Genomic DNA, 23,651 nt, shown 5'->3' on the forward strand with positions numbered 1-23,651 from the left:
TCCGCTGATGAAGTACACTTATCCCTAAAAAAAATATCCTTGCTGTTTCAAATTTTGATTTGAAATCATGCATTTGTGAAAGCACTATCGACGATTTCAACTAGGCGTCATCAGTTTTAGAAACTATGGGCTAGTTTCTTGAAAAACTGGCTTGTTAGATGGAATAGCAAAAAGGCCGATGCCTTCTCATATTAGAGAAATATTTGAAACGTCCAGATGGAATGAAAATAACAGTAGACAGATTTTCAAGCTCTATTTTGACAAGGTTTAGTTATGTATACGTTTCAAAATGTATTCGATGTATTCGTCCTTCTGCTGAGTTCGAATTGTCGCGCCAAAAGTTTCGACCCCGGCTCCTTTTTCCTGTTTATTGAGCAACATTTGTTTGTCCGGTTTGAAGATTCCACAACTGAAGATGGTGCCAGACAATCAATTTGGGGTTCCTTTGAGGGCTCTGTGGCAGGGTTGCGGGCTTAATCGAATCCGGCTTGGCTGTTGTAGTCGTAGAATTGGCCACAAGTAGTGCAGGTGTGGATGTCGTTTTATTGTTTGAACGATGAGGAACAACGGCAATTGGAAGCGCCGGCTTAGACATTACGGGTGTTTCTTGGTAAAACCCTGCTTTTCTTGCCCAATATCCTTGTCCTGCTCCTTGAAAAGGAGGCCACACAGAGCCAGTGCGAGGCGTGAGTTCCCCCACCACGCCCCCTTGACCACTGAACAAGGGACTGGCTTGGGCTCCTCCCATAATAAGAGCCAAACTTGTTAACCAGCTAATTCTCATCTTCATGGAGAGATCTCTCAAAGAATGATGTGAATCACTCTGATTCAGAAATTGGACTGAAGATGAAGGTATATGCACTCACCTGTCCGTTCAGTTCTTGTCGATTTTCAGTTGAAAGCGGCCAGACGAGGCCCCCCAGGGCATCGTTGTATAGTGAGTTGTTCGAGAATGAGGCGCAATACCATAAACACCGTCTGCTTGGTTTTCCGAGCATTCCCATTCTGGGCCTCAAATCGGGCTTGACCATTTTCAGAGCTTCAGCTTGCAACCTGGTCAATAAAGGTCTTCAGACCTTCCACAAATCAACATGTGCATTCGAGCCAGCTTCAGTTCTACCTACTATGTATAGTGGATCAAAGGTAGCACAAACCCATCTTGATTAACCGAAATAAAGAGGCCTCCAGGGGTCATAAGACGAAATTATGTAATCAACTTGCCACTTCAAGTCTGTTGGTTGTCCGAAAACCACAATTTCTAAACATGCAGCAAAAAGAAGCAGAAGCATGGCTCAAACAAAATTTTAAAAAGCCAACCAGTAGACCAACGGCCAACGATGTTAAGAGCGACTTTTATTTCATCATTTCAGTACAAAATATGAGATATGGAGTTGGAGCACCAAAGCGCAAAACTTGCCTTTGCATAGTGAATTCTGCCCTTGCATTTTCAGCGCACGTGACGTAAAACTTTTTTCCCAGCGGTTTAGCAACTTGTTCATGTTGAGATCATTTGCATTGTGGTCGCATACATTAGATGGTTTTAAAGACTTTCAGTCCAAGGAGGGTTCGATGGCCAACTAGGCCATCAAAGTTGAATAATTCCTCAGTTTCAATTGCTTCCCCTGATCGTCACTTGTTTACTCGTGTTCTTTCCTAGTCCTTTTTAATACACCATCACTTCACACAAGACGACCGTGAAGAGCTTTCTCCATCGGTTGGGCGACCCTGTGGCCTTGACATACAGATAGCGGCCTTTTCTCTGCTCGGGACACTCGAAATGTAACCGCGGATTGTACAGGGCATTATTCATCCGAGTCACGGACTCGCATCTCGAACGAAAGGGCAGATTTTTGACATTGTCGAATTTCTTCCGACTCGCGAACACGGTCAGTTCGTCCAGGTTGAACACGTAATCCGTGTAGGAGGTGATCTTATCTGCAATAAAGAAGAGGTCTTAACCATAATCATCCATTTTATGAGCTTTTCGAGACGATGCGAGGAACAATCTAGTTTTAATGATTCAAGAGTTATGTTCAGGATTCGCTTAGCGTTGTCACCAAAGACATTTACGGGCTAGTCAAAGTGATAGTAAAACACGCTTAAAGATTTTTCATGGCTTCATCCTCGATCGAGGCTTGGCAATGGTTGCGACGGAGACTGGTTCCAAGCTCGTCGCTTTATAGCTCTTGTCAGACCTCAAGTCTTTTTGCAAGTCTGAGAGCTTTTAGCCATTTCGGCTGAGCCTCTCATATGGACATACATATAGCATGAATTTCTAATCCAGTGTTTCGGTAAACCTCCATCCATGAATGAACGCTTCAAGTCCCTCCAATCTATTCCAGGCGTCAACCACATAAGATACCTTAAAGTGGTAAGTTCAATTCGAACTTGACTGGCGTGATCAGGATGCCATGAACACAAATGGAACCAGTGCATCATTCGTGTTTTCTAATCTGAATTAAAACGGCTGCTCAAGAACATTTGGTAGCAACACGCCATTTTTGGAGGGGATCAGATTCAAGGCGATTCGCGTTTGACACCCAGATCGGTTGGACTCTCAAGCCTTTTTCATCCGACGAGATGCACTTTTGATTGGCTTGGGTTGAATAAGCCAAATAAGGATAATCAGTGTTAATCTCTTACCCCCTCGTCATTCCAAATCCTAGACTCGCTCACAGCATCCTTAGTTCCAGTTTGTCACGTCAATCGACACTTGACAAACCGCACTTTCGCCCGAATTAATGGTTGGCTTATGAAGATGAGCCAAACGGTGAATGACACGTTTTGTAAGCTAGCGTGAACGTCTCGGTTGACATGTTCGAAAATGTGTCTTGTTCAATTCTAAGCTTTGCATTGGAATATCGGGTATCTTCGCTCTTGAAAGATTAAGGCCCACACTCCTTTCATTCCAGATCAAACAACCTCCAGAGAGTTTGCATGGAAACGAGATGGAAGATTGGTGGTTAAGTTTGCTCTGACTGGGCGCCAAATTTACGATTATTTGCCAAAGTCCTCCGTACGGATACTCCAGACGCAGTAATGAATTCATCCTTTGTAGTTATATTGAATTACCAATGACTCCAGAACAAGGTTCAAACATAGTACCTATGTAAGGGGCTATTCAAATATTCAAGCAAATATGTATGAATTGCATAACGGCCAAAAACAGTTTGAAAATGACCTAAAACATTTTCAGCATAATCAAACAGGTAAAAAAGATTACTAAAAAAACCTCCACTCAATATCATCAATGGTACAGTAAAGGAATCCAAAAACCTTTATCAAATCCAAAACTGAAATCTTTGCCTTTGTAGTTAGCTTTAAGCGTCAGTTTACATTGCCATGTGGATGTTCAGTAATTCATAAGACAGGGTCTGAATCACGCACAAAAAAGGCGAACCATAAGATTACACAAATGCGGTCGAGCTAAGCTCCTTTGGCAAAAAAGGTCTTGAAATCCCGATCAGTTTATGGCAAAATAATCCAACTTGTCATCTTTTTTTTTTAAGAATGCTCGGGCATCAATACAAAGTGCTCTCATGCACGCCAATCTCATATGAAGTGCGTTCATTTGATCACTGTTGACGGGACTCGTTAAAAAATGCAAAACCTGTGCTCGAGTCGAATTAAAGTTCAAGTTCATAAAGGTTTGTCTTATGATAAATGTTTTCCACTACACTTGAGTCAAACCACGGCTCTTTTTATGTCTCTTGTATTGCCTGTCACCAAGGTTGTTGGCCAATATGGCTGAATATTTCGCATTCGCATTCCCTCGACCCTCGAGAGATGTTCTTGACTTGTTGACGTTTCCTCCCCTATGCAGGAAACGTGTCTTGCTAGCTGTATGGGGGGTTACCATGCCATTCAAGAAGATCTCATAACTTCAGAGAAGTAGGCATGACTTGACATATTTCCAAGAAAGGTGCCTTCAAATTGAAGGGCCCCTTGGAAGTTCATCCAGTTGCCTCCAAGGTGATTCCAACTTTTCTTCATCCGATCCCGAATCCACCTCCATAGATACCCTGGACAGCAAACCGTTATCTTATCCATGTTCTCTATTTGCCAACAAAATCGCCCCATACGATCTAGACAACTGTACATGAAACCCGTGGAATGAAATGGCAGACCCATTTTTCACAAGCCATTTCAAGTCCAATTGGCCATGTGAGTGTGTGTGTGTGTGTGTGTGTGTGGGGGGGGGGGGGGGGAGTGTCGAAGCACTCAAATGTACGTACTGTGCCTACTGGTGTGTGTTTGTATTTGGATAAGTAGAAAGAGCTTGTTCTTGCATTCGCAATCCTGTCTTTCCGAGTGGTTCAGGGCATTCAAAACAAATTCTCGGACCACCTACCTTGACCAGCGCCCTGCCAAGTTAGGATCACTACCCCATTGATGTCAGTGTCTCGGCCTAAATCCACCATCCAAACCGGATTGTCCGTATAATAGTTGTCAAGATTGGCACAATTGGCTAGATTCGTATCCAGATTGCCATCCACGGCCAAGGATGAGTGCCCGTACCGCCATTGCTTGCGCCCGTGACGTTTATCATTGACCCAAGTATCTTTGAGAAAGGCCTTGTTGGGCACTAGAAAGATTGAAAAAGAAAGTTATAGATTGCGGTGCTTATGTACAATAGTACTTTCTAATTCGCGGGACCCACCACAAGCTGACCCAGTATTGACTTGCATGAAACCGGGCCCACATTTGCCTTTGTGTGGGCATCCGATCACGGCTGCCCGCATCCCAATTCGCTTATGCCATGTGAGGGGATGAATTCGAATGTAACGGGCGGTGACTGGAAGGTTGAGATAGTGTCGCCGCTCTGTTACCATGTCCATGTTTCCTCCAAAAATCTGGAAGATATTGCTTAATGAGTCGTTTCAGTAATCATGGTACATACATTTTTGGGCACCCTCCGAGCGTGTGAGATGTCTTGTCGCTAGAGTTTCAAGTGACGTGTTTTCAATGTGACTTTCCACATTCGCCCAATTAATAATCCCAGACGAAGGCTGTCGCCAAGTCTGTCTGTCATACTTTAAGGGCAAAAAGTCAAGACACTTGACAACTGGCGCTCGAATCGGCTGGGATCTGTCACGATGAATTATGATCCAACTTCCCGTAGATCATTCATTGTCTCACGTTCAATTGCACATAGGGTGACTAGAGGTCTATCTCTAAGAGAAGCAAAACCAAGCTCCCGCGTAGCTTCAGCAAAACATCCCCAATCATCATATTCGAAGCCCAATTATCGTTGGGAGTGTTCGAAGCCTTTTTCGAGTTCCATATCGCTGGGATAAATAACTCTGTCCATTCCATTCAAGTACGCATGGCGAACATAATTTGGGTTGCCTTATGGGCTCTCTATACATGCACAGACCTCTATTCTCAGCACCCAAGCATCTCATCGTTTTACCTTTGCCTCCAAATGATTGGCATCTTTGTAGAAGAACCAGAGTGAAGAGTCATTCGAGTAGGACATTGTGTACGAGGTGACAAAGCGCTTTTTATCACCCTGTCCCCGGGTGACCAGTCCTGTGATACCTGTTGGCGGACCCAAGTCGAATTGGAGCCATTGATCTTCTATTAGGGGAGAGGGTGAAATGAAGGAATTAAGGAGGCGAAGAAAAAATGATCAGGAACATCTTGACCAACACTATTTGAGAGGGTCGAAAAAAGCTGTTAATGATCTTTATGAAGGGTTGATACTTGGCTTGGATATTAATCAACTGGGTGTGAAGCCATTCTTAGACCTTTTGTCTTTGTCGTCTGAGACTCTAATTAGAATCCTTCAATGAGCGATAAAAAAGTAACTAAGAGCTTCAGGAAAGCAAGCAAACCATCTGGGCTGAGAGATTCCAAATCCACCCCTCATTAGTTCCAACTAGTAGACACATTTTTTGGCATGGCTAATTTTTGGAAGACACGTATTTGGAGAGTGATCTCATTCCAGAAAGTGAGTGGTAAAATTGAGCCATCCTTCCTTCTCCTTGTGTGCCATAAAATGTCTCGGTTACCGAGGATGGTGAGGGCGGGGGATTATCAATCTTGATGGCTCACCATTCTGCCTACGTGGACACCACCCTTTCATTGAGTTGATATCGCCCATATCGGGCATGCACGATTTATTTCTTTTCCTCCACTTTTTATGGGATGAGGCCGAGATCTCGGTGAAAGGTGTCACGCTGATGATGTGATTGCACTCTGAAAGTATTTGGAAAGATAAAAATGATGAGCAAAAACGGTTTAAGAGAGTCTCTCTTTGGTCGGGTTCATCGGTTAGTAGTCATTGGTCATCAACTCACCCTGGCAGCCCACAATTTCCAATCTCATGGAGGGATGACCGTGCCAACTCAACACATGAATGCGCACGAAACGGGCCTTTACTGGGTGCTCAAGATATGAGTGGCGAAGAGAATGAGCATTCCCGTTACCTTTGAACTCCTGAAAATCGAGCATAAAACAAAAGAAGAAAGGTGAATCCCTACTTCCGTCATCAAAGTACGAGCAGTTCAAAACTACTTCAAACATATATCCCCCATTTGAAACATCTTAATTGAGACCCAAGCCACTTACTAAGCATGCCTATTTATGTACATTCTATTTTTCCGCGCCATATTTCTTTATTTCTCTGATTGGCCATGACAGAGATTCCTACCTTCTTGTTCCCATAGATATCCCTGGCAAATTCCCACTTCTGAGCATCTAGACTATATGAGATCATGAATTTGGTGACCCATTCTTCCACCTCACTCCGCCCTTGTGTGACTACACCCGACAGGTCTGAAGCCACGCCCAGGTCAACTAAAATCCATTCATGGCGGGATTTCTTGCCCGCGCACCAGGCTTTAGAGCCTCGTTGATGAAGACGGGCAAACTTGACCGCACAATTTGGGTCCTCGGACCAACCCCGAACTGAACTGGCTGCCAGTTGCCAGTCTTGAATGTCTCGGGTTGTCATCCCCAAGGGTTGGGAACATGCTGAAACTATTGAATGCATTAGGGACTTTAAGGAAGTTTCCGGATCCCGGGCTCACTCACTTGATTCTGGTGGGGACGATTCCTGGGCTGTCGTTTGTGATACGCCAACCAATCCAGCGAGGATGTGGACCCAAATGAAGACAACTCGATCCATGATACATCCCTGGAAGCGAAAGAAATGCCCGTTGTAAGAACATCACGAGTCATGGCTTAATCAGATAATCTCCATACGCATGAAAGAAAATATCCAAGAGCGTGAAGTGTCAATACAATGTGCGAGAGTTGAATCTTGATTGTTCGTACGCTTCGTTTATCTCATCAAGATTCTAAACTAAGGAAAGGAATACGTTTCTTCCATTTCGCTAGAAAGTATTGGAAACACATTGGCCCCAAATTCAGACAATATTATTATTATTGAAAAGGTGGAAGGAAATATGGTGTGGTTTGTGCACTTTTCTTTCATTCTCCTCTCCGTCCCTCTTTGATGTGAGTTTTAATTGCTCAATCCATTCAACAAACAGAACCAATCTGATAGTGGACTTATAACAGCCTATCAAAAAAATTGGCGATTGCAATGGTTGAGGCTTAAAACATTGCTTCAGAGAGAGGGTAATAATGACAATATTTGCACATTTGGGTAATGCCTGGTTTGAAAGATGATTCAATTCACTGTTCAATGCAATTTTTGTGCATTTTACAATAATAAGTCACAACGACCATTGGTTTTTCATGGAAAATGAAATCTTACTGATTCACTCTTGCATGATATGGTGGTTCATTTGAGTTCTTCCATGTGTTTGCCATTTGCCAATTAGGTGTGACAATTTTATTCTTTTGGTGAGCTCCTTTAATTCTTAGACTTGCTAAGATCACTTTTTGCGTGCTTATTTGCCTGTGTCAATTTTTTTTAGCTGCAGGTGCCTCTGTATTCTTTTTGTGAGCTCATTTCTATTTTATCCGTTAAGATTGTGCCCTTTGGTTCATCAGGCCTCAAATCAGAAGTGATGTCTGTCATTGATATCCACTGAGCTCCAAATGAAGCAGTTTTTTGTGTTATGAAATCCTGTGGCTACCTGTGAAATTCATAAGCTAGAAATGATTTTGTCACAAAACGAGAATTTTTGGGTTAACATATCTTTTTCAACAATGAATCGCTTCCATTACATTAAATGCCAGTCCAAATTCAACTGACGCACACTGTAATCACTGTTAAATCTTGCACTTGAGTGATGGAAGAAATACGCCCTACAAAAATGCTCAAATATGCAAGATCTCCAACGCAGAAAAAGTCGAGGACTCCTTTTCAATTGCATATTGCTGATAGTACAAAGGAGCAAGCCTGACAATTCTTATCCACCCTATTGCTCTTTGAATGCAGCTTCACCTCTATCGATGGTGTCAACTTGGGTGATACAATTCTTCAAGTATTTGTCTTTGGGATTCCAAGATATCATCAACCCCAAGAAGGTGATGAGAGAAGAGGCATACAGGGATTGGACTTTCTGAACCAGCTTTGCATGTTTAAATATTCAAAAACTCGCTTTGAGGTATTGGGGTTTGGCCAATCAAAGAACAAGAGAACCATAACGATACCGTCAATCACTTTTCTTCAGGAAGATCTTGTTAGGAGAATGGCTAATGGTTTCCATTAGCGTGAACGTGATTTTTTGTGAGGCTCGCAATTTCTAAAGCGATGGATGATTGAGAGTTAAGAAAAGATTTACAAGCGCATTTTATGCAAATCACACTCTCTTAAATGAGCTCACATGGCAATAGATTCTTAACCCGAGATTTTTCAAACCAGAATCTTAGCTAGACAATCCAGCTTGTCATTCAAGTGCAACGAACCTAGGGCTTATTTGAACCAGATTATCGATCAATTGGCTATACTCAGATAACTCGAGTGCAAGTGCTTCGATAAAGGTTCTTTTCTCGTCAATTTGGTCCCACTTGACAAATGGCTTGACTGCATTACAATTGGGTGATCAACTTCTCTCTCACTCACTCACTCTCTCTTTCTTTCTCACATTCTTCCACCAACGATGATTTGCCCTACTGATTACAGTTTTGAGCAAACACGTCAAACCAGAATCATATGAGTGAATAAACCAAAAAGCCAACCAACAATGTATTGACTGTGTGGGTGACTGAGTGCTTGGAGCATACGACTGACTGTCCAGTATGCATTGAAGAGAACGGAGATCGCTCTGAGCTTTGAACCAGTTCTCATGATGCACTCCACTCGTTTGAGGATGGAGATAATATGCAATGGGGATAATGTCCTCTTGAAAGATCGATTGGCACATTGTCGGGTTGGATTGAGAGCTTCTGATGAGGGGCCAAGATAACATAAAAAGAACAGCCCTATTCTTCTTTAGTTAACATGAGAAGAATAGGAGCAGAAAACACGGCCATTGGGCCTCAAGATGAGGATGTTGTTCTAGTTAGATGCACCCATTTATACCTAAATCAGAGCACTTCTTAACGGCCGCAAGCTAAGATTTATGGACTCTGATCGTGGTAAACTGGTCCGAAATGGGCTCAAAAATTTGCACGACCATCTACAACCAGATCGGGTCCAGCATTTTGCCGTCTTCTTGTCGCCTTCTATGGCCCTCGGCTGCATTTTTCTAGCCAAGGCTGGATTGGTCGTTTTCTGGGGCTTTTTTGCCGCCTTCGTCCCCGTCCACCAGCCCTAACTACAAAGGGGAATCAAGTCAATACTTCCTGACATGATTGATGCCGTCACCAAGATCCCGAGACGAACAAAAAGGTACGAAGATGTGGAGGAGCGCCTTAAATCCCGATAATTGCCCTCCCCCCTCTCTGTATTCTCGCCGAGCGGCTTGTCTTTGACAAAATTCAATGGAAACATATGTTGGGGTCGAGAAATGCAGACTCGATTCAAGCGACGGGACAACGAGTGAATGTGTGTGTGTGCGTGTGTATGTGAGCGAGTGAGTCAGCGAGTAGCCGGTTGGCGGGCTAAAAACTTGCATCCTCGACGGCGATTTTTGGACGTAGGCCAAACTGGAGTCCCTAAATTTAATTATGAGCTATCTGATCTTTGGGTCGCTGTTTTGACCAATCGTCGGGAAAAACTTTCCTTAGATTGAAAACTCGTTTCCCGGTGACGTGGTACAAAGGAACCCACATGTCTTTGGCACGTTTTCCGTTTCGGTCGCAATGGCGCCATTGAGTGAACCATCTATTTGGATTTTCATCCGTATGAAATTTTATTATTATTATGGGAATATGAATAGTTAATAGAGTGCGTATTTTAAGTCAGAATGACATTTAACTTCGTAAATCAATGATTAATTGTCATAGTATACTGGTATTATGATTTCGAATTCCAAAAAAAAAGATTTAAATTCAAACTTTCTTTATGCTTTTAAACTTTTTTCGCGTCTCATCATTACGAGTCGGCGAAACAAGGATTGAAGAATTCGTTAGAACAATCGTTCGCTTATCGGTTCCATTTATGTTCAACATGTTACACTTCTTTTTTTGAAGGGCAAGAGAAAATTAGGCGCTCACCGTATTGAAGGCAAATTGTAACAAGCTCCCTATACGTTTCCTCACCAGCAAAACATGTCTCGTTTTGGTATTTCCGATAAATGGTGGCATTGATCATTTGCGACCAAAGAGAAAATGAAAAAAACCTGATTCACAAGGTAATAAGGTTCTAAAAAAGCCATATCGCAAACAAAAGTTAAGGAACTTAGAATAAGAGCAAAGTTGTGATATCGGAGGACTTACCATTACTCGAAATGTAATTCCCAACACTTCAAAATGAAAATTGTTAACCGGGTTTGAGCGCATCGCTCTCACGATCAGTAAATTGAGTATAAGTTATTACCTCATTGACCCGGCCCGGCTACAAAAGCTGTTTGGTTGTGAAATCGTCACTATAGGTAGAAAACAAAAATTAGTCTTGGAAATAATAATTCAGATATGACAAATGGAAATCACTCAATCTAAAGCTCTCTCCAGACGTTGAGGCCATTTTTGCAATGTATCATTACATAAACAAAGGGCGGATTAGAAACTGAAGCGCATGTTGAGCCGAAATTCGAAAGGTTTTTTTTGTAACCGGTTTTCTTCTTTCGATAGTTCTGACCATCCACACTTAGGACAATTAGTTCTTAATTTGCAACCTTCTTTGATTTCTGTTCAAAGTGCAAATCAATTTCATATCTACTTACAGTCTAATTATCGTAGTCTTCAATCAACAAAAGTTAAAAAAATGCTAGTTTTAAGAGTTGCTACAATAGGAGCCCGTATAGCTCAGGGGCAGAGCACTAGTCTTGTAAACTAGGGGTCGTGAGTTCGATTCTCACTGTGGGCATTCGTTTTGGCCATGGAACATTCTCTCCTGTTACTGCCAAAGTCACTGCTTCAACCTTTGTTCTATCTCAATGGTCCTCTTCACTGAGCGGAGCAAGTGCCCTCTGCTTCGTCTAGGTCGGGACAAGTCGATAAAGTCTGACATCTTAGAGCGTATCCTCTCGTTTCTACGTTTGTAAGATGCCAGACTTGATCAAGAGATTATCAAATGAACAATTTATTGCCCAAATACTGTGACACAATGAGTAAGCCATCTACTCATCTAAGAGACATTTCAAATTCTCTGTGGGCCAAATCCCGAACAATCATGACTCGGAAGTAGTCATTTTACAGGAGGTTGTATACTGTATGAATGATGACGGATCAATGTTTTAGTAATCATCGTGTCCAACAAAATAGTTCTAGAAAAAGCAGTTTCACAAGTTTTCGGTGACTAACCTTAAAAACATTACTTTTACTGAATTTACCATTAGCACAATTTAACGGAAAAAAGGGATGTTGAAAAGTCTACGGTATGCTGCAAGTATAAAAAATATAGCGCTCTGTTTATCTTATCCGTATATGCATGTCAGAAGTGCTTATACAGGGTGCGAGTTATGCGGCGTTACACTTTCAACAAAAGTCTAAGTATTAATCCAGCTTATAAACTACTCAACCAATCGCAACGAAACTTTGAATAGATTGAATGTTGAAAATATATTCAATTTAACTTCCATTTGTGTTTTAATCACTTTTGCAAGACGAGGTCGGAATCGGCTATCAACTTTAAAGACTTTGAGAGTGTAACACCGCATGCCCCGCACCCTGTAATCCTAACCTTATGGGATTTGAATGGTCTCTCAGAAGGTTTGATGGCGTATTTATGGTGTTAGAATAGATCAGCAATAAGTTGTTCAGCCAGAAATACCATGTTAAAGTCTTAGAGCGTATTCTTTTATTTCTCCCTTTGTTTGTCAGCAACGAGAGGAGGGAAAGGAGAATGTAAAGGAAAGAAGATCAAGGACTTTTTTACCCTTGCCTTACATGCGTCTCGTTTTTGATTAGATAGTAATGGATTGAGTAGGGCTCTCTATATCTAGAAGAGTACAAATGTGAGATCAGCGCACCATAGCAATTTAGTTGTAATTCCTTTCCAAAACAATGAGTTTACTTGGGCCTCATATCCAAACCAAACGCATTTACATAATATTCTCTATTTCTACTTGTCATATACAGCTTTAGCTACCCTTCAAGCACCCTTTAACGTACTTCAAATGTTTCAAATGCCAGTTGTTGGCCACTTTTTACATTTCTATTTTAAAACACTTAGTTTGAATCTGGTGTTGCTGTGATTGTAGGTAAGGATGCCTGAAGAGTAACACAGGCCTTAGAGCTTACTCTTAAAGAACAAAAATTTACAAAAATGTGTTTGGTTTGGATCTGGGATCCATGTAAACTCAATGTTTTGGAACAGAATTGAAGGTTCAAAATCAACTGCAATTGTGCTATGACCTCACTGTTGCACTCTCTTAATGTAGGGCACTAGGATTGAGTGCAAAGAGAATGAAACTATGTAAGACCACTATTTAAATGAGTGAAACAGGCCAAGCTAGAATTTCTCTGAGATGTTTGTAAAATGTGACAAGCACCACCCACTATCTTTGTAAATTAACTTGAATGGAGTTTTACTCACTTCACAAACTTATAACAGTTTAGAGCTTATCAAAAATCATTGACTATTGCTACATGAGCAAACATATCTAAAGATGTTTGTCTTAGGAATGAGGTAAGCAAACCCCTTTTCATAAGTCCAGAGGGCTTTATTGTATGACTCTTGTGCATGTACACATGTATAAAACTGAACATGCCATCTTCAGCTTTAAACAAAATAGCTGTCCATAATCATGGAACACGTTTTTGACCCCTCGGTTCCTTTAAGCCTGTGGCTGGTTTGACTTGGTCGTGTTTATTATATTGAAAGTAGCAAAGGTGAGGCCTCATGAAAACTAATGCCCCGTTTTTGTAATCACGCAACTTAAGTACCAAAATCGGACTCGGAAAGTTCGTTTGAGTAGTTGCAAGATCGAGAGTACTTATTAGAGCTGTGCGTCGGATCCTAATTCAATCGGATCAGGATCCACATCGGATTGAGCGATATTTTTTGGATTCACATCAGATCAGGCATTTTGTTGTATTCGGATTAAGGGCTTGAAAAATCGGATCCCATTCGATTGGAACCGAACCCTAATCCAAACTTTTAGAGTAAGCTGAATCACAGATTTCAAGGTATTTCTAGAAGTTCGTGGCTTAATTGACGCAATCTCGTTTTTGAAAATGGTTTACAGAATCTCCCGCGATTGTGGCGAGTCCAAGAGCAATGGAGTTGCAAAAAGAGAATGGAATTACTATTTTACCAATCATTTGCATGGCTAATTACGCTAAGATAAAGTTCCCTTAAAAATTCTCATGAAAAAAAAGGATTGAAATATCTGATGTTGCCAAGCTTGTTTATATCATTTTAGAGAATCGAAATGAGTATCTAAATATATCAAGCTCAATAATTAGCGAAATGTATTTATTAGATCAATAATGAGTTACCATGCAATAATAACATACATGAAAATGATGACAAAAGGGAATCTAATCCTGTTTGTTACTGTAAATGAGATTTACACTCATTGCAATAGAAAAGTTACTTTTTCTGCTAATAAAAATGTACTAAAGTTGTTGAGATCCATCCCGCCCGCCCCCCCCCCAAAAAAAAAAAAACTGGGAAAAACAATATAAAGGTCGCTAATATGATTGTAATATATGATGCAAATCAGGAACAAGCCAATCCAGGAGAATCTGCCAATGGTTTTTTCCCTTTGGTCGCATACGCCAGGACCATTTTTCTTTTAGTTAGCTGAATGCTTTTTTTTCAAATAAAGTCAAATTAGTTTTTTTCCAGATTTTGCTTGAATTAGGTAAAAAGTGGGTTAAAGTCGGACTAAGCAAAAATTGATTTTTAAATAGAATTTGGTCGGATTAAAACGACTTTTTTGCACTCGGATTGATCGTGTTTTCTTAGATTTAGATTGGATTAAGCCACTCTTTTCCGGATTGGAATCAGATTGGTCGTGTTTCCTTACATACAGATTGGATTGAGTTACTTTTTTCGGATTCGGATCGGATTGAGCAAAGTTTTTGAGATCCGACTTGGATTACGAAATTTCAGTTCGGGTCGAGTCGGGAGACTCTGTCGCATCCGATGCTCTAGTGCATCCGTTTCCTCAAAATTCAATTTAAGGTCTTTTTTTTTGGGGGGGGGGGGTTTGATGATCAAGAAAACGGTTATTTTGACAGAAAAATGTTGAACATGGTAAATACGTTTATTCAACCTGAACACATTACCATTCCGACCCTTGGATAGTCATTTGTCATCTCTTGATGAATTTCTGAGTGCTCGCCTGTCCTCAGCATTATCACTTCTCGTATTCGAACAACCGACAATCATGTAGTGACACATTTGTCATTTAGGGTGTTGATTCCAATTGCCATTCTCTATTTTTTCCACTTAAGCAAATGTTCATCGTAGACTTTGAGTAAGTTGCATTATCTGGATCAAAAGGCCCTGGCCTTCGTCTCGCATTTTTTGAAATTTATGGTCACTCTGTTAAGCTCTTCATTTTTCAAGCCCTATTGTTGCAGATTACTTACTGTTTACCGTTATGGCAAACTTGGTTGTGATATGGAACAACTCAACCATTAGTGAACAATCCCAAACCTTCCTTCATGGATCATTCAACCATTTTTGACAGTATTCGCAGAAAAGCGCCCCAATTACGCATTTTCCGATACGAAGTTCAACGCTTAAGACAAGACTGAAAGGTTCAAGTGTCTGACTAAAGCAGTAAAAATTAGAACTTTTCCCCGACAAATTTACAGCTCTATTGTGGTGGTGCCAGATCGATGTCATAAAGAAGCTTTAGAGGCTAAGGCGATCCCTTGATCCCTATCTTTACAGCCTTGTAATGGACAAGAACAGATCATGGCTGTTGGATGTTGCCTGAAACTCGGACGGAAGCCAGAGCCTCTTCCAAGTTCGGGATATCATTCTCAGACAAAAAATGTACGAGCCTTGTGACAATCTTTTTAAAATGAAACTGGTCTGTAACATGCTGAATTCGCGTATGCATGCTAGGCTATCACTCCATTCTCTTCCAAGATTTATTTTGCCTAATTATTCAATGGTGTAAACCTGAAATTGAATTGCCTCCTTGGCAATATCATTTTCATTGTGTTGGATTGGTTGGATGCTTGTGGGCATATTTGATGTGTCGCGATCCTTTGAAAATACATATGCAATCGTCGGTGGTAAGATGAATGGCCCTTCAGCATGTGGAGGCCGTTTAACCAACACATTTGGAACAAAAGAATGCCCTTACCAGAACAATTTACACCAACATTGTTGAGGCTTGAGAGTAGACTACTTGCACTTGTATTAGTAGAACAAGAGTGCATTCCATCAATGCCTTTCATTCAGGGCTTGTGTGTGAATCCCTGCGCTTCCTGAGATGGAAGAGGGCATAAAAAAGCGCTTAGACTTTGCGGTCCATTGGCTGTGCATTAATGATCGCCAGCCACAATAGTGTGCCACACAGTGAGCCACACCAATAACGTTGGTTTAATTAAGTAGCGACAAAAATTAAAAATCAGTTTCAACGACCTTGCGCTAAAAGAAAAGTGGTTGTGAGTAATTGAGTTATGAACTTATGATGAAATATGTCTTTATTTTCAAATTAAGTTGATTGTATTTATTCCAGGATATGAACTGTTTCAGGCCAGACGTATTAAAAGAAGCGCAATATAGGTTCAGATTTTATTCCAAAATAAATGTTCAAACAAATTAATGTAACAGTTATTCAATCAATGTTGGTACCTAAACTTTTGTCATCAAAATTTGGATAGCATCAGAAACATAGGGGTAAAATGATATAATATAATATGTTGACTTGAACGAATCAGTCTGACAAGTTTTACAGCAATCACAACGAATTACCAATTCATCTTCCATACTAAAATACACTTTTTCTTTCCTTCCAATAGCCAATTAAACTTAATTTTTAGGTTTCCCTTAAATCAACCCCCAGCAACCTGTGACAATCATGTAATATATAGTGCTTACAAACGTTCAGTCCGTAAAAACATGCGCACTGTAAATGGAAATGAGAAAGACTCCGATGGAGGAGGAATAAATGGGAGTAAAACGGTGTAAGATAATATGTTGATTTGGCCGAGTCAGGCACGACTAGTCTGTTCAGTAATTACAAAAGTCACAATTAATTACCAGTTCATCTTCCATACCAGGTATTAGATATGTCAAAATAGAGATTCTAATCAGATTTACGATCACTACACACACCAAAATAGAGAATGCAAATTGGTGGATTGGAGCAGAGCTCGATTTATTAAAATCCTACTTGCCATGACTAATGTCATGGCCATCGCTCTTTAATTTCATTGCCACCTCGTTAGCCATGTTTTACCTCCCCCCCCTCCTTTTTCACTTCTTTTTTACTCTTTTGAGGCCAATCCCAAAGAAAGTGGAGAGCTACACTTGAGCGTCGCTTTTTGAGATTTTAGCTTCGCAATTGTGGAAAATCAGAGAGAAATTGAACATTCCAGGTGATGACGCGAGTGAGTTCAGATTTATGGATTCGTGTCTAGACAAATCCATAAATGCCAAGGTGTTGAAGTGCTCTCAAATCGAGTCGGCATCCTTAGATTTGGTTGCTCTTCTTCTCCAGCGTCAAGGCTCTCAATCGCAAGATATGACCTGATAAAATAACCATTATTTGACGGACCTCATGAAAAGTCTCTCATTTTAAAGCCATATTTGGTCGATATCGTTCACGTTCACGAGCGTATAAACGAGAGGCTTTTTGCGCTCTTGCAAGTTTCGGGTCCAGCAAAAGCCATTGGTCTAATTTGTCCGCCCACTCATTCCCTCACGTCGAGTTTTTTTTCTTCCCTGTCAATTTCGATGTCTCCAAGTGGTTGTTCAGTCTTTTGAACTTTGTATTCCAGAGAAGGAGTTCAAAATCAAAGAAACATGAACACTTTACATCATATAGCCGGTTTTGTTTTCGTTGAAACAATCGACTGTTTGGAAAAAATACGGCACCTCAAGGAACTATTCTTATTGATAGGAAGAGAAAAGCCTTCAAACGTTTGATAATGTTTGATGCAATCGCAAAAATATTCCAAAACAGAGCAATCAAGAAACTTGTTCCCCAGAGCTGAGAATTAACTTGCTGATCTTTAGTTATTAATGAAAACAGATGGAAACATACGAAATTGGGAACCATGAGACTTCGATGAAATTTGCACGGAATAAACACTGCAAATTTTCAATTGTACGTATATGAACCTTTGGAAAGTACTGCCAGCCAGGCTGAATTCACGTCGTTATCTAAAAAAAACATTACAAGGATACTCAAGAGTATTTTGAAATGCAAAGTATTCTCTAGAATAACATACTGCGTCACTTTTTTGTGAGGTTGAACAAAGTTTTAAAAAAGTATGACTAAAAAGCCTTTGTTAAACCTAGTAATAAATCAAAGACCTGGTAATTATCCAATTCCAAGAATGTTTTGCCACATCTTCATTGAGTTTAATAAGCGTGTGTATTGTAGAATGGTCATAAATGTTGGACTTCTTGTCTTGGACTTCTTTAAACCTTATTAGGATGTATAAAACTGAGGTTTGAAGTATTGTACCGAATTTTCATTTACATTAAAAAAGGAGAAGTCAGTTCTTGAATTAATCTAAATTTATGCACTTGCTCAGTTGCCACGAAAGCTGTGCCAGCTCTTTTATTGTTTTGACTCAATCCTGAATAATCCCCAAGCTTCTTTTATGAGCATTTCCAATGCGTTAGTATTCCCTCGTCATAATCATCATCTCCGTCGAACGACATGAGGTTTTGTAGGCGGACAATGACGATGATGATTTGGGACTGTTCTGGGAATGTCTTCTAATGCCCCCGAGGGTCAAAGCATACTATCTTGTGGAATTTTTTAATTATTTCTTCCCCAAGTGAGCAAATAACGCGACCAAGGCTCGAAGCGAAGCCGAACCAACCCAATTGGAATACGTAATGAATGGGTGAAACGGCGAGCAGAATGAGAAATCGAAAAACAATCAATGGCCACTCGAACTCCAAGTGGGACGTCTTGACCGTATCAATCATCCATCAAATGACCCATGGAAAGCCACGCAACTTGATAGGCATTATGAGCATTTTAACCATACATCACCAACCCTAAATCTCTGACTGGTTTGATTTTCTTTCGATGAATTACGGACCAAGACCCTGTCCCACCTAGAGGCTACCTGTTTCAAGCGGGCATAAAAAGTGGAATAGGTCAAGATTGCAATGTTGAACATTGGATTGATAACTAGAACATGGTTCTCTCGGTCAGATTTGGAAAGATCCTTGAGGCCAATACTCAACCAAAATGGAAATGATTTCATGCATTTGCCAAACCAACCAACCGTTTTGTGCCGGTTTCAAATAGCTGCGTCCTCAATTATGTCTTGCAGAAGCCTAGCACAGCTGTTCTCGTTTGGCACGAACGTATTCGAGTGTTATCCATTCGATCAATGGCCTATTCAACCTTTGAAATGGGCAGGAAGTGCAATCCCCTCCTCATGGTCTCGTGGGAGTGAGACCACCACCACCACACTATCAAGTTTTGAATGGGCAGTTTTCGCTTAATTAAGCCCAACTCAACTGATTGTCTATCGAGTGGCGATGCTTATCCGAGGCAAAAACGCCTGATCTTCAATCTCGGCCGGCCTTCTAGCTACTCGTACATGTACTCAAGTTCAAGTTCATTATTTTCTAAACATGTTTGGATAGCCCAACGATAAACTGATCTGCAATGTTCGCGTAATGAGGAATGGGTCGCCCGTGATTGGGGTTTCAATTTCGATTTCAACCTGAATGCGTGCTCCACGCACGATTAGAGCGTAAATACTCGCACAAATCCTGATGATTACATGTCTGCACAACGCCTTTGTGGCGGACAGAATGCAGAATGCAGGCTAATCGGTAATAGAAAAAGTTCGGTGCCAAAATTGGGGTTATTCGCCCGGACTTTGAATGAATTTCCAAGATCTCAGACACACAAACACCCGCACACAGAGAGTTAGAATTCAACACCTCATAACGATCCCCGATTATCCTATTCCCTCCACACTTTATTGACGCTCCAAGATTTGGCTCTCGCAGTGCTGAACGTGTCAATGACACCCCATCAATTAACTCTCACATCCTTCCTTCTCAATCTTCTGGCTTCATCAGATTATTTCGTCGAATGCATGCACCCTTCACTCGATCGCTGGAAAGGCTATAAACCTCTGAACTCGTGGCAAACAAGCAATCCAGCTACTTGATTTGCTTATTGATGTCCATGGGCCACACAATGGTGCTTGACCTTTCTCTCTCTCTCTCCTCTCTCTAGGACTGTGAACTTATTGTACCCCGGCAAATTAATGTCATACATTTGAACGGGTAAGCGCTTCATTCTTTACCGATTCCTTCGCTTATTGTGACCCTTGTACTTTGGTTGAAAGGCGACACGGAGTTTCAGATATCCAAAATGATTGGCCGTACAAAGAGTGTCTTAGTGTCAAATATAATCATGCTACGCGTGGTGATATCATAGTTTGAAGGCCTTCAATTTGCTTCAACTCTAAAAGCGCTGAACGGAATGCGGAATAAATAGAGCCAAGTCTTCGTCTTGAAATGGCCACCATTAAACTGTGGTTGCTTGCGATAAGATGTCCAACTCTGCCGGGTAAAACCTCCCTCAAAACATCAAAATAGATGGTAAAATAACCATTCGACAAGGTCGCCCGTAAATCGATCGCACAGTGGATGGTATTTCAAAAAATTTGGATGGAAGAATCGTTTAGTGTTGGGCGAAAACTAAATCTATCTAATTCAGCATCCCCGCGTGTTTTTGAGTCTATGCACAACAACCTGACCAGGGGAGTCAACCCTCAAACAAATTGTTCTTGTCATGCATAACAAACCAGATGCGGTGAGAAGCTCATGATGTTAATTGCATCGAGTGCGAGTACGAGGTACATACGAGTACTCGTAAAACCTCAAAGGCCGCCGTGGCACGAATTCGCCGCAATATAATCTTATGAGTTTTGGGCGGGTCTGGCAATGGTAAACGTAAGGAAGGATCTTACTTTCAAGCTGACTAAAAGACAAAGTCATCTGGGAAGTGACCTTTGTATTGCAGCTTCAAAAGCGAGTTTGAGGTAAGTAGGTACTAGGTATCGTGGCAATTTCAACTCTTGTCACATGTTGAGCTTGGAAATATGACTCCGATGTAAATCTGTGCCAACATGGAGTTCAATTCACACAAGAACGGTTCTGTTTAATTAAAAATGAATCCAAGGAATAGATTTGAAAACCAGGTGTGAAACGATAGCCATGAAATGACCAGGCCAACGCCCAAGCTCACTCAAAAGCATAGCCATCGTCTATTCCCTATGAACTATGAGTACCTTGAAGTTCTGTTCCTGTCTGACCAAAGGCGTAAAATAGGGTTTCCGAATATTGAAGATTTTCCAATCACATTGAAATTCTAATTATGCATCCTCACCATGATTCACGAATAAGCAGAACTTCGACCAAAACGTCCTCTTATCACATGTTCTTTAAGCAGGCACCATGACAGGAAATTCCAAGTCACCCAAAAAAAATATCAGGAATTAGGATCGTGTTTTCTTCAAGACCATCCAGCTTCCTGCATTCACTTCACCGCTAATCATCCAACACAACTGCCCACCAGACCATTTCAAGTTAATTTCATTATTGTTGATTTGAAAACTCAACGCACGTTTTTCCAAGTCAACGGGGTGATCCGCCGTCAAATTCGGTTGGAGTCGAGTGCTCGAGCTCATCAACCGCGGGAGGCCGCGAATTCCACGCATTTCTTGGACGTTCGCCCAAAATGCCTCGCGTGGCGTCAAGAAGTTAAGAGGAGACTGTTTTGATGGTTGGGTAAATGAGCGATGAGTCGAGAGGTCCTGCCTTACGACCATTTCAGAGAGTCTTCTAGGATCTGAAAAAAAAACATTCGGACAAAACAAGTTATTGATCAATGATCACTTGAGCTATCACCAGGAGCAAATATAATGATAATGCGGACATGTGAATTAGAAACGCTAAAAGCTCCCAAAGGGCGAGAGTTTCGATGGCCTGGTGTTGGTGGGTATGAGGGAAATGACATGCATGCTTATTTGTAAATATTAGTGGAAGCTTATGAATGGCTGTATTTGTTCTGTAACTCTTTCAATTTGGTTGAAAGGTTGTGTGGTTCATAAGTTCGTTGAGGGTAGAAAATTAATTCGTCTATTATGAAAACATAACTCTTTGGGTTTCACATAATATTTGCCATATAACTTGATTGCTCCTCGATGTCTTTTGTTTTGCCACGAGGTAACAATACACGACTTAACATTTGTACCGCCTTATTTCAAATGGTTAGATCTTAAACGGGTTAGGGTGTCTGCATCTGCATTAATATGCAGTTGAACTTTGATTTAACGATATGTTTGCTGTTTACCAAATAATGTGTTTACTTCATAGCAAGTCTATATCTAACGGTATGTTCTCCGCTGAGGCACAACATCGTTAAATCGAAGTTCGACTGTATAGTAGTGTTAATAGTAAAAAGCAGAACTTGACGAATTACGTAATTAAGTAAACAATCCCAAGCCAATTGTTCTTTTCAATTTTGCAAAGTCGACCCATGACATTGAAATTTATCTCTTAACATCTTTCCACGCCATTGTGGCAAATCCTGTAAGTCCCTTTGGGTCTTAAAAGACTTCAAAAGTGATTGTTGTGAGGAGCCTTTTAGACCGCAGATAAATCTCACAGCACCGCATAAATAACCAAATGCACGATCTTTCTTGCTTTTAGGAAAACCATTAAAAAGCTTGGTACATTTTCTTGTCAATCACTGACTATCTGCATTCATCGGTCAATAGGAGAATTTTAATGTTTGGGATTTGACGGTCTACCGTATATGAAAAATGGAAAGAGTATGCAATTCTCGAAAAAAAAACCCGGAAAAGCTATTTTAATACCTTCTAGTCCATCAATTTTTGGCGACGCAGCATACAGCATATATTGTATGGACGGACAGAGAACGCCAAAGTAATGTCTATGAAACTGTTGGTAATTGTCAAACCTTTTTTTTTTTTTTCATTCATGGCTGGTTCTTAAATAAATGCCATATGAGAGAATTTATTTGTAATTTATTTTATTGTTTATCAATTAGTGTTGCGGCGAATGTGGTAAAACTTTCTCTTGTGCGATTCCTTTGATTTTTCCTGACCCCAGGGACTGGCGTCCATCAATGTGGTCCCCCGACCAGGCCCTTACTACTATTAGAAAGAAGTAAAATAAAAAGTGAAGGAGTCCGAGGAATACGAGAGGTGGACAGAGTTGTTTCACTGTGATTGGGATTCTCGAATATGTACGCAAAATGCAGGTTGGGCCTCCACAATGCGACAACTATCATGAATGGTTTTGAAAACGTTTAATACCAGATAGCGTTTTATCTGCCCTGAATATTGTACATTATTGTACAAGATTTAGATTTTGTTAATTGTCTTCGTGTCAGTTTTGATGATATGCCAATTTCAAGCTTCAGTTTCGAATTATAATGTTTGCCAAGTTCCTCAATGAACGTCGAGGGAGGTCAATAAAGCCGGTCATTAGATAATACACTGTACATACACGTGTGGAGGGTCACGATAAAGTTTCCTATTAATACCTATTTACATTTTAATCCAGTTCCTAAGGTTCGCTTGGCCTAAATCCCTTTTCTTTGCCCTAAATTAGAAATGAATGAAATGTGTGCTTTCACATAAAAAAAAACTCACAGAAAGTTTTAGATTTGGATGCGGTGGTCTGACATCGTTTTTAATAAATCATTATTCATCTTTGAGACAAACTAACCGGTCGGTCACAAGTTGGACTCCGATAAAAAAATTTGTTTGTACGTCGAGCAGAAATTCGAGAGGGTTGCACTAATCGGTTTTCTTTCCGGGTCTGAGGCCAATTCCTTAAAGAGGTATTCCAAGCGACCATCAGCACAACTAATCAATAAAGATGCTCAATATCGTCCTTACGTCTGAGTTAAGAGCTATAGAAATCGGGCCTCTGTTCAGCTCTCTCGCAAATTTGGACCGTCAAACTTCTGCAATTTCTGCTCGACGTGAAAACAACATGTGGGAGTCAAGTTCTAAGGATATCGGTTAAGCTG

The 23,651-nt window shown here is 40.8% G+C and overlaps 1 protein-coding gene and 1 non-coding gene across 5 annotated transcripts; one reads left to right on the forward strand and one right to left on the reverse strand.

Annotated features, from left to right (window-relative positions):
• Positions 1-1,333: 1,333 nt before the first annotated feature.
• LOC131893416 (lactadherin-like) lies at positions 1,334-21,188 on the reverse strand. 4 transcript variants are annotated; one of them, XM_059243436.1, is made up of 9 exons: positions 20,976-21,188; positions 7,039-7,141; positions 6,656-6,978; positions 6,303-6,441; positions 6,058-6,201; positions 5,414-5,580; positions 4,661-4,853; positions 4,352-4,585; positions 1,334-1,935 (listed from the first exon to the last, which is right to left on the reverse strand). In XM_059243436.1, exons 1-9 carry the CDS (start codon positions 20,976-20,978, stop codon positions 1,664-1,666), a joined length of 1,578 nt encoding a protein of 525 aa, XP_059099419.1. In that variant the 5' UTR covers positions 20,979-21,188; the 3' UTR covers positions 1,334-1,663. The 4 variants fall into 4 exon arrangements, with proteins under 4 accessions (XP_059099419.1, XP_059099417.1, XP_059099421.1 ...); XM_059243434.1 differs by having other exon boundaries at positions 6,656-6,984; XM_059243438.1 differs by having other exon boundaries at positions 20,878-21,188.
• Trnat-ugu (transfer RNA threonine (anticodon UGU)) lies at positions 11,258-11,329 on the forward strand. Its single transcript has one exon. It is a non-coding gene; the product is annotated as a tRNA-Thr (tRNA).
• Positions 21,189-23,651: the final 2,463 nt, after the last annotated feature.

This window comes from Tigriopus californicus, chromosome 2 (assembly GCF_007210705.1).
Source record: "Tigriopus californicus strain San Diego chromosome 2, Tcal_SD_v2.1, whole genome shotgun sequence".
Classification (NCBI taxonomy): Eukaryota; Metazoa; Arthropoda; class Copepoda; order Harpacticoida; family Harpacticidae; genus Tigriopus; species Tigriopus californicus.